The sequence below is a fragment of the Phragmites australis genome, chromosome 21, assembly GCF_958298935.1.
Source record: "Phragmites australis chromosome 21, lpPhrAust1.1, whole genome shotgun sequence".
Taxonomy (NCBI): Eukaryota; Viridiplantae; Streptophyta; class Magnoliopsida; order Poales; family Poaceae; genus Phragmites; species Phragmites australis.
This window is the reverse complement of record NC_084941.1, coordinates 20,242,115-20,256,175: the sequence shown is the minus strand read 5'-3', so window position 1 is coordinate 20,256,175 and position 14,061 is coordinate 20,242,115. Positions and strand designations below refer to the sequence as shown.

General features: G+C 38.1%; 1 protein-coding gene across 3 annotated transcripts in view; it reads right to left on the bottom strand.

Annotated features, from left to right (window-relative positions):
• Positions 1 to 1,985: 1,985 nt before the first annotated feature.
• LOC133903312 (uncharacterized) overlaps positions 1,986 to 14,061 on the bottom strand; it is a 33,344-nt gene continuing 21,268 nt past the window's right edge. For 2 of the 3 annotated variants that reach the window (XM_062344620.1, XM_062344621.1), the window contains exons 22-33: positions 12,527 to 12,631; positions 11,294 to 11,401; positions 11,039 to 11,149; positions 9,618 to 9,784; positions 8,812 to 9,006; positions 8,363 to 8,561; positions 6,813 to 6,920; positions 6,311 to 6,369; positions 5,224 to 5,608; positions 3,331 to 4,869; positions 2,559 to 2,766; positions 1,986 to 2,427 (exon numbers count right to left, since the gene is read on the bottom strand). In XM_062344620.1, the coding sequence (XP_062200604.1) occupies positions 2,327 to 2,427; positions 2,559 to 2,766; positions 3,331 to 4,869; positions 5,224 to 5,608; positions 6,311 to 6,369; positions 6,813 to 6,920; positions 8,363 to 8,561; positions 8,812 to 9,006; positions 9,618 to 9,784; positions 11,039 to 11,149; positions 11,294 to 11,401; positions 12,527 to 12,631 (3,285 nt within the window). In that variant the 3' untranslated portion in view covers positions 1,986 to 2,326. Of the gene's footprint in view, positions 2,428 to 2,558; positions 2,767 to 3,330; positions 4,870 to 5,223; positions 5,609 to 6,310; positions 6,370 to 6,812; positions 6,921 to 8,362; positions 8,562 to 8,811; positions 9,007 to 9,617; positions 9,785 to 11,038; positions 11,150 to 11,293; positions 11,402 to 12,526; positions 12,632 to 14,061 lie in introns of those variants that run through there. The other variant, XM_062344622.1, reaches the window with a different exon arrangement.

Below are 14,061 nucleotides of genomic sequence, written 5' to 3'. Positions count from 1 at the left end.
TCCAATTGGTGGAAAATAACGTGCTAGAACTTCTGAACCGGCAAGCTTCAAAGTCCCATCGTCAGCTTCATATTGCTATTCTTCTCTCATTTACATCAGCCGAGCATCTACCAAAATTTCCTTATCACTTTACTTTTCAAAAAAGAACATATTTCACTATTTATAATAACACTCAGTTACTTTTTTTCTTCATAACTTTATATCCGTAGAACGTGATAGTAGGACGGTGGTAACTCACCCGGTAGTTGGTGCAGGGCTTGAATCATGGTTCAAAAATAGGCGTCTCTTTGTATGTCACTTTCAGAGATGCCATGGTTACTATGCTCTTGGGTGACTGTGAAGTCACATTCAGAAATGTCATGGTCCTAGGTGGCCAGTATTTGGTATCTTTTCTTAACCTTTAAATAATACCATAGTGAGCTGTCTTTCCCCATAAATAAAAATTTATAACTATATGTCTGTAAGATGGCGCAACGAAACAGAACTGTGTCACCGTAGCATGACCATAGGCTTGGTCGCGGCACCATAGCATGACCATGGGGTATCAGGGATACATGGCTTTGTCGCGATACTGCACCGTGACCAAAGTTGGCCGTGCTAGGATACCAATCACGACCAAAGCTCTAATACTACATTGAGTTTAATGCAAATGATTATTTCAAGAAAAACTACTCCAGATTTTGAAACTAACACTCCTTAGCCTTGATACTACAACCGAGTTACATGCACCAACCAAGTCATACAAAAGCTTAAACGGATGGAAAAGATACTTCAGCACACACGTCATTTAAAAATGTCAGTAGAATGCCAGGTATGACACGCCAGTTATCAGTTCTTCCAGAGAAAAGCTTTGGCCGACTAGAAAAGAAACGCGGAGCATATCCATCCCATTTGCTTGTTCTTCTTCTTCTTGTGATGACGAGACGCGCATCGAGCAGAGGAGTTAACGACGACATTGCAGCACAACATACACGGACTGAAGAATGGAATAACTCTGGTCGGCCGCGTGGAGACTCGGAAAGGCAAATTCCATGGCGATTCCCCGGCCACTTCCGGCTCCGGGGGCACGAAACCGCAGAGAGATGCGAAAACGAAGCTTCCTGGGGTGCCGTTGGCTTCAATTTGATTTGTTGTGCTAGCGTCGCAAATTGATATCTTTTCTTGCAGGAATCCACTTTGGTGAAAGTAGCATGTTAGGCCCCTATGACGCAGCGACCATGTATACTCGTAGTGCAGCAGCGGCTGCGGTGTAAATGATCAGCGTTAGAACTCGGGCCAAGAATTTTGAAGATGATGCAAATCAGTACCACACGGTTTCTTCCACTACAAAATTACTCGTTTGTTCGGGCATGAACGCAGAAGATAACGTTTCAGTGCAGAAAAAAGTACAGTAGCAAATGATAACAAACTAAAGACTGGTGTCGTGTTTCACAAACAACCGATTCTCCTTCAAGATTAACAAGTTGAGCAGCAAATTACTACTTTACAACCTGTAAAGACCGGTGTCGTGTATCACATGCAACTCTGAAGTTTCTGAATAAAGCAGACAGCGCAAACTGCGCACTTGCAGAAAGGTACAACTCAATTTTTTCTTCAGTATAACATGTACAGCATAAAACATTGATTTATACATCAGCTTATTTATTCTCAAGGCAAAGCCAAGTTTCAGGCAGAACACAGATAAAAGACGTGATGGAAGAAACCAAACAGCATGCCACATCCTTGTAATTAAAAACCTGCTTAAGTAGCGCGGTAAGGTAACTCCAACTGTAACACATCGTAATATGCTCACAAACAGCATAAGCTGAGGTTAATTGAATTCCCAGAAACACGTAGGCAAGCTTCCTGTCAAAATGGGAAAGCTTCTTGGTTCCAATCTATGAAGCTGTAACCTAATTTTTACACGGAGTGTGACTGTTGATTAGTTTACCAATTGTAAGATGCTTTTGATGTGCTTCAGTGGGTACAAATAGCTTTAGACTGCATATAGTTGCCACAGTACTACAATCATAATTTGCATCTACCTTGCAACATCTCCCAGCTTGATGTCAACTACAAAATGCAACTCTGTAATTTTTCTTTAAAAAAAACTATGTCTAAAATATCACAATAATACTTTCTATACATTTTCCACCCCTAGACCATGCAATATCAATGAAGAAACGCTCAGTACAATAAACTGAAACAAGTACAAGGTCACTCCTAACGTGTGTACATCCATCCCCATAGAATGGTCAATTTTGACAGTATATGTTCACTGTGTATGCACCTCCATCAATGGAAGTTAGCCAACACATTTCATTAACGGAGATACAATTTACAAGAACTACATGAGAATGTTACTTTGCACAAGCCCAGGATACAGAAGAGAAGTAATTTGAAGTAGTGACCTGACCAATGGTTTAAAACTGGAATGCTTCTCTATAGCTGCAAAATATTAAGCAAAAAGTAAAACAGTAAGTATTGAAGTATACTATTGAATTAATAAATATGAAACCTGAACCATTCAGAATTCTCATTTCAAGTACTGTAAGAGTTCATCGTTAAATGAAGGTTACCTTGAAGCATAGCCTTAATTCCCTTGCAGAAATCTTCAGATCGACCCAGTATTGGCCTGATGCCACAGGATTGGGATACACATAGTTCCATGTGAAGTGATGTTTCAAGTATCACCAAGAGGAGGTGACATACCCTCTCTGCCTCAGGATTTAGAGTGCTTGACCCATTTGCCTCAAATACTTCAGTGACAATAGAAACCACTTGATCCTGAAAAGAGTAAACACTGATGAGAAGAGGGAATTATACACAAAAAATGTCTTTCCTATTTCTAATACAGAATTAAAAGCCTTTTTCATGAGAAGATGTAGATTTGAACATGATCCGTGTCAAACAGAAAAATGGTGCATAGCATTTGATATCCCTTCAGAGGTGGACTTTAATCATACAGTTGAATGCAGATAAATCAGTTGAACTAAGTTTGAAGTTAATACCATGTTGTGCTATGACTTCCATTCTTTACAATGCAAGGCTAGACATCTTTATTTAGATCAGTTTATTTACTTTTCATTACTACCAGTTAGGAGCTTTCAGTGAAATTTGTACCGAGATACAGAACTGAAACAGAGCAAACCAGTTAACTTAAATGATTTAGCTAGAATAGCATACAAAACTAAAGCAGCTTCACATTTGTTTAGTATCAAAAGTACAATTATACAGATCTCTGCCAAAAAAAAGGCACAGTAGAAAATAAGCACAAGTAGTGCTTTATTGAACTTAAATTATCATGTTGTAGAAAGCGACAAATAGAGGCACAGCAGTAGCCAAAGTTACCTGTAGACCGTGAAGAATATCTGGCATGGGAAGCTCAGGAAAATGAGCAAGGTCAAGAAACTCCAGTTCTTCAGCCCTTTTTACTGCCTCTTTTGCTTGACTACAGAGGAACTTCATAATAAGAAAAGCAATCCTGTAAATTTGAACAGCTAACATCTCAGTAAAACGAGTTTGCCTTATAGCATCAGAAACTCCTGGACTTTTTTCTCTGATCGCTAGGGATAACGCTGCACTGGAAGAAACTGAAACACATGCAGTTGACAAAGTACTACTTGCGGCAAGTTTGAACCAACCATATTTGCTCCAAATGAGTGGTGGCTTCTCATTAAGCGCTAATTCCTCTTTAACAATAGCAGGGCAAAGAAAAGACGAGTTCCAGTTTGAGGAATCACCAGTTTTTATACTTCCTTTGCTTATAAATGCAAGCAGGTGGATAATAATCTCTCTTAGTTCTGAATCTACTTCCTTCATTCCTGTGTCGCGTGGAAAATGATATTTTGCCAACATACAGAGAAGTATGAGAATATTCTCAGTAAGACCGAGGGCTGAAAGTGATGTCTGTGACTTCTGCAACAGTGCCCTTTTCTTGCTCTGATGAGCAGTAACACTATGTGCAGATAGATAAGATGACATCAAAGGCACCTGTCCTGAAAGGAAGCTGATAGTACTGTTCACAACATTGTTACGAGAAATGTCATCATCTAAACAGTGGTTCAGCGACGCAACAATAGCAAGACCCAAACCCCATAGATTCACATCCTTCGCTTGGGCGCTCAACGAATTTCTCAAACAGGAGTCATCCAGAGACAACTGACTCAAAAATGCCTTTAAGAAAGCAAAAATATTGGTGGACTGAATAATTTTTGCACCATCCTTTGTTCGACCCAAGGTTAAGAGGAAATTCAGTATAACTTGAGTAGATAATAAATCCCCATTCTGGCATTTATGCAGTATAGCCTGGAGACGAAAATGCTTTTGTAGAATAGGCACCCATACATTAGAAGGTACAAAGCCCTTCAATATTATATCCATTGATGAAATAGCAAGATCTGAACATTCCCTATTCTCTGCCAATTTGCACAGTACAGGTAACAAACTCACACTTAAAAGGGATAATTCACCAAACAAGTTAACATCATCTGATTGATCTTTTATGTCATCCTTGTTGTAAATGAACTCATATGAAGACAAAAGCAGAACAAGGAGGGCTTTCACTGGTTGCTTAAGAGCATGACTGGATGACATGAGATCAACTAAAAAAGATGTGCTGGCACCTGATGTTTTCATTAGAAGTACAACATCTGGATAGACAAAACTTGTGTTCTTATTTTGCTTTGATTGATGAAATAATATCCTGGCTAGAGTAAGCAATAATTCCACTTGCTCAGAAAGAAGGGGAAACAAAACCTCATTTGTATCAACTTGAGGAAGTAATGAATCAACAGTTGACTCAAACGATTTGCATGCATATCTAACCGCCAATCGTGTGGTTGTTACTGAAATCCCTCCATCAGGTGAGTAAAAGTTCTTGTTGGAACTCTGCATGGTTTTAAGATTAGTCGACAAATAAAATCATGAGTAAATTGCAACTTTGTCATTTAGCTCAAGTCTACCTTGGCAAGTACCTAAATTTTCCTAAGTGGGCCACCTAGGCCCTGCCAAATCATTTTTTTACATCACTTAACTGACAGATGGACCTCAGAGACACATAGCACATGTTTATGGGATGAGAAAGAGAAGGTAAAACTGAAGTTTAGTGATCTAAGTGAAATAAAACAGCATGTTTTTTAGACCTTTAGTGAAAATATGACAGGACAAAGTAGAAAACAGTATGTTGAAACAGTAGTCTAGAAAATTAGAAATGTAAGAATTTCAAGAGGTAAATTAACTTACCGCTCCGGTACAGACAGATAAAAATGTCAAGAAGGACCTCAATGTAGAAAGCTTTGCATCAGCATAACACTTCATCTGATTTGCTTTACACATAATATACAGCATTTTTTCAGCTACTTCTTTAGAGGTCTTCCAGTCTGAATGAGTCCAAAGATCAACTCCAAGCTCGTCACGTATGTGTGCAACATCGAACAAAAATTTGTCATTTGCCACTAGATAAGTGTTCTGTAGTTGCTCCGAAGGATTGTGTTCAAAAACTTTAAAGTGGAGAAGGAAATTAAGCAGCTCCTGAAAAGGGCCAGAGGTAATCTGACGACCCTCAAGTTCTCCATGTATATGATAGTAAAGATCATTGATAACCAAATTGGTAAGTTCTTGTTCACCACTGCACATTCAAGGGAGAAAAAGATGAGAAAAACACGAATCAATAAAAAGAGCAACTATTTTATTCACCAGATATGCATAACAGATCAGAGAAAACATATTTTTTAAAGAAAATGGAAAATCATTTCGTGTCTGCAAAAAAAATACATTAAATTGTGCAAAACATTTCAGTGTCTGCACTGGGTTAACACACAGTTGGGCAATAATCCTCGTCAAAAGTTGCACTACTATTACTCCCCACAATGCAGGGAGTTTGGCATAAAAAATTATATTCGTAACAAGGTGTATAAACAAATGTCAGTTCTACTAAATCATATACTCAATTGAGTAGATTTAGCACATTTTTCCTACAAGAGTCTAAAACAAAGTGAAACAAAAGAATACACCATTGAATTCCACCTCGCTCAATAACTGGCTCTAAAAAATTGCTGTTTCTAGTTTTGTAACTGCAAGCAACCACTTTTCTCTAAAACAAGACAAACAGTTTCAGAAAGGACCTTCAGCCAACTCCATCCTACTCTATGAAGGTTAACACAGGTCATAGTTACAAAAGGAGGATTAAAAAAAATTCTGAACTCAGCAACCAATGTATACAGACACAGGAAATACAATATTCAATTGAGAAATAAAGTCAACAATGCCTCAACTAAATGGAAACAAAACTTAGTCACAATCATGGATCATGAGAAATTAAGAAGGATACCTGTAACCATGCAGGGAATATTGCGACAGGAGAGCTAAGAACGCATGATGTTGTGACAACTGCATAAATAAAAGTGTAAGTAGCTCAAAAATGTGTGCATAACAAAGTAAAATCTAGTAGCCCAAAGAATTCAACAGGAGTCAATCAGTAAGCCTCTTTGTTCAGTTTCATTTAAACTAGCATACAGTAACTTTATCATCTCTAAGCCACGGAACCCCCAGCTGGGCCGTCGTTGGCCTGCTTGCGGCCCTTCTTGCGGTGGTAAGCATTCCTGATGAAGGTGCCGACAATAGGTAGTGCGGTGTCATGTAGGTAGTGGGCACCCCATGAGAAATTACATTCTGATCATACAATTTGTATTTTTAATCGAGTGTTTCATTTTTCCATACAACTTTTATTATGAAAAGTAGTATTGGGAGATAAGTAATTTTCTAGAAAACAGATAGAAACAAGATAAAAGTAAAAAGGAGATGTCAAAGAACGAACTTCAAAGATGCCTTACTTTTGTAGATATGATCTGAATCTTCTTCATCACTGAGAAAGACAAGCTGCCAGTACCACCAGTGGACAACTTTGTTATTAGATGGATGATACAAAGGCAGGCAGCTACCTGTCAAAGTAAATATAATATCAATAAGCAGGTCATAGTACCTCACCACTCCTATAAGCATGATTAGGAACCGCAATTAAAGAAAAAAAGGAGGAAAAATACCACATTTCAACCCTTAACTCTTGCTACAGTTTATTTTTCAATCCTAAATTCTAAAACCGTTTGAAACACAACACTCCTACCAATAACAATGCAAACTTTCTCCTTGGCAAAAACCACCATTATCTTGGCTGACATGGAAATGGCCGACGGTTTTGGCTGATGTGAACTCTTATTAATTAAGTTCCCCTGATGTGCTCACTACAGGGATCAGAGATTCAGGTTTAGCTGACACAGATATGCCAGGTAGACAAAATCTCCAAATCCGCTCCATCTTCCTCATCAGCTGACACAGATATGCCAGGTAGACAAAATCTCCAAATCCGCTCCATCTTCCTCTCCCTCCTCTATTTCCCACATTGCATCGCTGCCCCACATCGCCCTCCACCACCTCCCCTCTCTCTCACACTGTGATGATGCCCCTCGTCTCCACCTCCATCGGCACCATGCACGCCAAACTGCCATGCACAGCCTTGCCGCCGCCCTCATGCATTGGTTATCACCATAACCCGCTGAGTTCGTTGTGGTGTGCATACCAGCCAGACAAGTAACACCTGCTGGTGGATGTGGCTCGTGCTGCGGTCAGGGAGACCGTCGCCATACTTCGAAGTGCAGGCAGATCTACATGGTCATGTGGGCATCATGCTGTTACAAGTGCTGTGCTGAGAATGCTACAAGTGTGTGCACTGCTACAAGTGAGTGAGGACTGAGGAGGCCGAAGTAACAAGACATCATGCTGTGCTGGTGCTGTCAAGAAGATAGAGGAAAAATAGAGAGAGGGATGGGCTACCACAAATAGGACAGAGAAAAAAGGGGCATAAGCGAGTGTTGACTGCCTACCCCAGCTTGTATGGGACAAAAAGGCGTTGTAGTTGTTGATTTGTGCTGAGTGGTGTGGCCATGTCGGCAACAAAATGCGCACTTGGACACCACATCAGCTAAAACCAGGTCACGTCAGCCAAAACCACCAGCTTTGGCTCAAGAGTGCTTTGCACCGGTTTCAAGAGTTGAGGGTTGTGTTTTAGACAGTTTCAAAGTTCAAGGTTGAAAAACAAACTGTGACCAGGGTTGAGGGTTGAAAACTGGACCTCCCCCCCCCCCCCCACCCCCACACACAAAAAAAAATAAACAAGTATATGAAACCTAAGTGGCTTTTTGACCAATTTTGTCCCCAATTTTGGCATGCCGAAGTTTGTCTAGGCAACTTAAGTGGCAAATTTGGATGGAAACCTAACTGTCCCTGAATCCACCAGGTCAAAACTAAAATGAAATAACCAAGAAAATAATAAAAGAAACAATGACATTATCTTCTTCAGTTCATCAGGCAAGAACAAGAGAGCTACCTTAGCACGATGAAGAAGCTCCTTTTTGTATGAATTACTTGACAAATGATTGATCAGATCTTCCAAAATAACAGTATCAAACCATTTCAAAAGCTCCTTTGAACCATCTGGGACAGGATTAGAAGTCTCTGCAAGCAATTTTCCTTGCAAGAACAATTCATGTGACATGATCTCAAAAATTTTGCCCTGACAATGGTACCTGCAAATCAAAAACCTTTCAAGGTGACATGATTCTTTTGGTTAAATAACCAGATTTACTATAAAATTCTACAACTTAACTCAGAAGCTAACTCTAAAGGCAACAGTACTAGGATTCTAGTAAAAGCAGTTTTAGTAGAGTAAACCCAAACTGTGTTAGAAGTTTCATAAGATATTATTTGATAAAATATCAAGGATAGATGATTCAATGAGCAATTATACATTAAAATACTAGAGCTCAGTGACCATACCTCAACGCAAATTTCTCATCAACAGCGTCAACATTATCAGCAGGACAGGTATCAAGGGTAACATGAATACACTGTGATAAGCTACCCCAGAATGTTATAGAGCTTCTCAGCTTCTCTAAAATGTATACAAACTGAATACCATTTCCCCATAATGCCTTCAGTAAGTCGAGAATACTAAGTAACACAGAAGGAGATCTGCAAAGAATGTAGTTCCCAACATGGGTCTGTGATTCAATTCAACATTTCAACTGCATAAATAAATTGATTTAAAAAGGTATCATTTATCCTTAGGTGTCAGAACAAAATAGGAGTAACCATGAAGGCACGAGGAACCTGTTAAGGGTTTTTGTTAAACGAAGCAGGAATGATTTTATTCTTATTGGAAAAGAGGAACAATTCTGCTTGCTTAAGATCAGATAATTTTTTTAACCTTTTAAAAATAAACCCTTGATAACTAAATGTCCAAATCAGGCCTTGCAGTGGTTAAATGGGCTGCCATTCCAAGGATAGGACCAGGTCACGGCCCATGGTGTGGGTAAATGGGCCGTCACACCAAGGCCCATGGCGTGGCAAGATCTTGTCATGTCCTGGGCCTCCACAGGGCAGCCCATGTAGTTACGCCACGGCCCACGGCCCATGGCATGGCCAAAAGGTTCAGATCTGGAAATTTAGTGGTCAGGGGCTTGTTTAAAAATACTAATTATTTTTTTAAAAAAAAAAATCCAAGATCAGATCACTCGAAAATTAACTTAAAGAAATCGCACACCACGACAACAAAAATAGTGACAAATTAATAAATCCATTACCTATTCATAAGCTCAGTAGACCTTATAATATAACCTGAGATTTGATCAACAAGTCTAGCATTATTTTTTGAAGTAAGAACAGTAAGTCCATTGATCTTATTATTTGCAGCAGTGTTACGATCAGTAGGCTTCCTACTCTGCTCTGTCAAGGAAATAAGAAAAGCAGGCTGCAACGAAACAAATGCCAGGTTAATTCACATGTAAAACTTTAATGATAAATGGCAACATAGAAACATAATAGACTTGAAAGAAAAGAAAATTAAAGTTGGAGGTGACAGACAATAACAATTTTGCATCATATAGAGTTCAAATTCATTAACAAGAAGTCTAACAAATAATCACTGAAGACAAGTATATCAAGATAATGGATAAGGGCAGCTTTATAGCAGTTCAACAAAATTGACACAATTAATGCTGCAAAACTCATGGTTGCTTATATTGTCATAACACAGAACTAGTACTTACACTTTGCAGTCCTGACTCCCTGTACAAACATCACAATTGGCTCTGGAGCAGGTATCATATGTTAAAACTTGGGCAAACGTAAAGAAGGGCAGCCTTTTTGTTCTTTGGTATACAAGTAAGGCCTGGCTGGGGTGGATGCTTGCAATTCATGCTTATCGCTTTATTATCAGTGGACTACAAGAACTCGCATATGTTACTGCCCATGTTAATTGTAGACATAAGCAAGAAGGACCTAACAAACAAGAACCAACTACCAAGTATATGCTTAAGTTTAGAATGTAGTCTTAGCAAAACTCTAGAAATACCTACCCTATTTGTAAATGCAGTCAGTTACTGCTAAGGGTCAGACTTTTAAGTGATCCACCATCATGCCTTTAAACAGAAGCAAAATTTGATCAAACTACGTTTCTCTTCCTTTATCGAACGGTTTATTAATTCATTGGTCTGAACAAGAACCAATTGTTATTATAATTCAAATTTCAGAATGGCTACTAGCAAAAAAAGATGGAACTGATTGTTCTCTCTTTCACAATTACATTTAAAATAAAATAGCATATGAATCAACAACAACAACAACAACAAAGCCTTTCAGTCCCAAACAAGTTGGGGTAGGCTAGAGATGAAACCCATAAGATCTTGCAAGTCTAGTCATGGCTCTGGCACATGGATAGCTAACTTCCACGCACCCCTGTCCATAGCATATGAATACCACTACAAAATAGTTTGTACAACAAAATATGATGTCTGAGACTCAGTATCTCAATGGTGTTATATAAATTCAATAAAATAGAGATGCAAGAGTTGTGACTTATGAGCATTATATAATAATACGTACATCTTAACCACACAAAAAAAAAGTGTTACAGCTGGGATCAACTTTTAACTTGCAAAGACGAAGTAACAGGTTATTTATATACAGCTTATGCAGAAAATGAACACTATGGAAGAAACAATACCTGATAACGAGCAGCAGAAGTCAGAAGGTTGAATACAGCCACAACCAAACAATCATCAGTTTTCTCTTCCTCGTCGAGAATGCAGGAAATACTTGCTCGCAATCTCTGAATCTGGGTGCAATCATGAAAGAAATAAGGAAAAGAAAACATAAGCAAAGTGACATCACTACATCAGCACATGAAGGTAGTGAGAGGGACAGTTAAAAAGGTTACCAAGAACATGAAGCACTGAACATTGGATAATACAGTACTTACCTCTGAAACATCACCAGTAAAGCTGACATTATCTGTCAATTGAGGTTGGGCTTTATATGCAGTGAAACACAATATTGATAATGCTCTAGCGGCAGCTACTTGTATATCCTTGAGAAACAAATAAGGACCCTCAGTCTCAACTTCAAAACACATTGATAAGAAACAGGCATCACAAAGAAAATAGAACAAAGAAGATGGCATCAAGTTTCATGAACTGTCTTTTTTCAAGGGCATTCAGCTGGGCATTCATAAGTAGTTTTTGCCTCTATCAACCAATAAATTATCTTAAGTGACAAATAAACATAAATTCACTATTGAACCATTGAACATTCCAGCTGACATAACATCCTCACCAGCAAAAATTCCAACATAAAGTTATCCAAACTAAAGTTCAGTGAACATGAGAGTTCTTTACTAGAATGTTCCTTCTACACATACATGTGGGCACGTGCACCATCATCACCATCAATGTATTCCGATATTGGTGCAAACTTTCAAAATCCAAACAAACCAACCAATCTTATATCAGTTGTAATGTTCTTGCACAAATAAGATGCATTTCTCTTTCTTTTTCATTTCCTTTGTTTCCTTCTAAAATGGAACAAAGAGACCTTGTTTCTCATGGATGAAATGTCATGAGCATACTTTAGACGGCCCTGAACCCAAGCAGCGCAACCATACCGATGCCTGGTGACCGCACCACAAGGGCAGAGATATAGGAGATTCTAATAACCTTGATATATTTCTTGCTTAATGAAAACCGATACAATCCCCATCTATATATAGATGAGATGACTTGACCTTTAAGAAACGTATCTCTAAAATTAAGAAAATAGATAACAGCTCAATCTGATCTAATCTAATCTCTAAGTTAACAAACCAACACTGGGCCTGGCCCTAAGAAGGTTCAGTGCTGCGTCCATCGTATGGGCCCTAATGGGCTAGACATGACATGAATAGTGCTACATGTGAGCCCATGGGCACATTTATACATCGACCTAGAACCTAGACATGCCCCTCAAAGGCTTATAACTATGAAATAAGCCTAACATCGTAAACATAGAATTAAACAATATTACGTCATGTATCAAAAATATTACTTCTTAATGGGCCAGAATTAAACAATAATGCGTCCTGTGTCAAAAGTATTAAACTCGGTACAATAAATGTGAAGAGTTTTTTATTCTAAAAAATGTGAAGACTTTATTTCAGAAAGATAATGTAAAAACTTACAGAATTCCAAAGGGACATCAACGATATTAGAGCTGTGACAAAACAAAATGGCTTTGGTGAAGATGACAGAATCATAGTAACAAATGGTGGATTTGGCAGTGAATCCTGAAAGAATAAGAATAGTCAAGAAAAAATGCAAAAAAGAAAACAGCATTACCATAAAATGCTATTGCTCATCCGAGCAAAACTATGGCAAGCAGTAAATCAGACATTAAATTAAGGATCATATCAAAGATAATTAAGGACTGGATTCATTGGGCATCTTGGTACTTTATGTAGAATCTCCATGTAATTTTATAAAGCAGGGGCATGAATACTTTTACCTAGAATTTATTAGGTTTTTTTAGTTGGTTCTCATTATCATGAGGAACTTAGGATCTCGTAATATACTTGGAAGGATTCCGTGATGTTGGTTTCCTTATCTGTACGAAAAGTACACCATATAAGGAGGCACATTGTAATCATTAATGGCAAGGAAAAACCAATAAGGATTGAAGGTGCATTAGATTCCGTGATGTTAGTTTCCTTATCTTGACCCAAATTTATACAGCAGTACTATAGAATTGAGGTGCATTAGATTCCACAATTTTTCAAGACAACTGTTCTAAATTGGTAAATGGTTAATAAACATCACCCCACCTTTTAGCTTTACATGGTAAATTACTAAATGGCCTTGCAGACCTTGTACATGGATTCACTATTAAAAATTTAGACAAATATCAAAATACATATGAAGCAACAAAATAAGTATCTAATAGATCATTCGTGCACATAGAATGGAACTCCCAACGGTTTATCAACGAGGACAGCAGAAAAGAGAAGACTCGACAATTTCTTGCTTGCTACATACAACATAGTAGGTGTTCCATGCTACGTGAGAAACACATATTTGTACTATAAAATGACCCTAGTAAGTGTTTTACACCTAATAACCATACAAACAGCCCTTTATAATGGTTTACTCTTTAAATTTAAGTAAAGTAACGATAACTGCCTTTACATTGAAATTGCCTTTATTTAGAACAGTAATAAACACCACATGAAAAGCAAAGTAATGCATTTCAGGAACCCAGCATGCTCTAATCAGCGTTAAGCAGTTAACGGGCAGCCATCGCACGTTGTACCTTCTAAGCAGTTGTACAATTAAAAATACAATATTTATATTGTGCAGTACAGTAGACTAAATTTAGATCTCTACATACTAAAAAGGAATTCTCATGGGATTCAAGAAAGCCTTTTCAGTTAGAAGTTGAATTTAACAAGCTGGCAGGCCACTTGTCACTACCTGGATGCTTTAGAAAAAAATATATTGTTATTATCTGTCCTATTTAATATAGCAGACATTGACTACACCCAATAATTAGTCCATTCCAGCTCTTTGACTTCATAAATGTAGTTCATGATTAGTATTCAATATTTAGTACAGCAGTATGCCGTGCACATACTTGTAGCAAAAGATATTGATGAAAATAGTTCTCTAGTAGCTCTGTTGTTAGCGTAGTTCAAATTTACAGCAATCCATCAAATGTGATGTC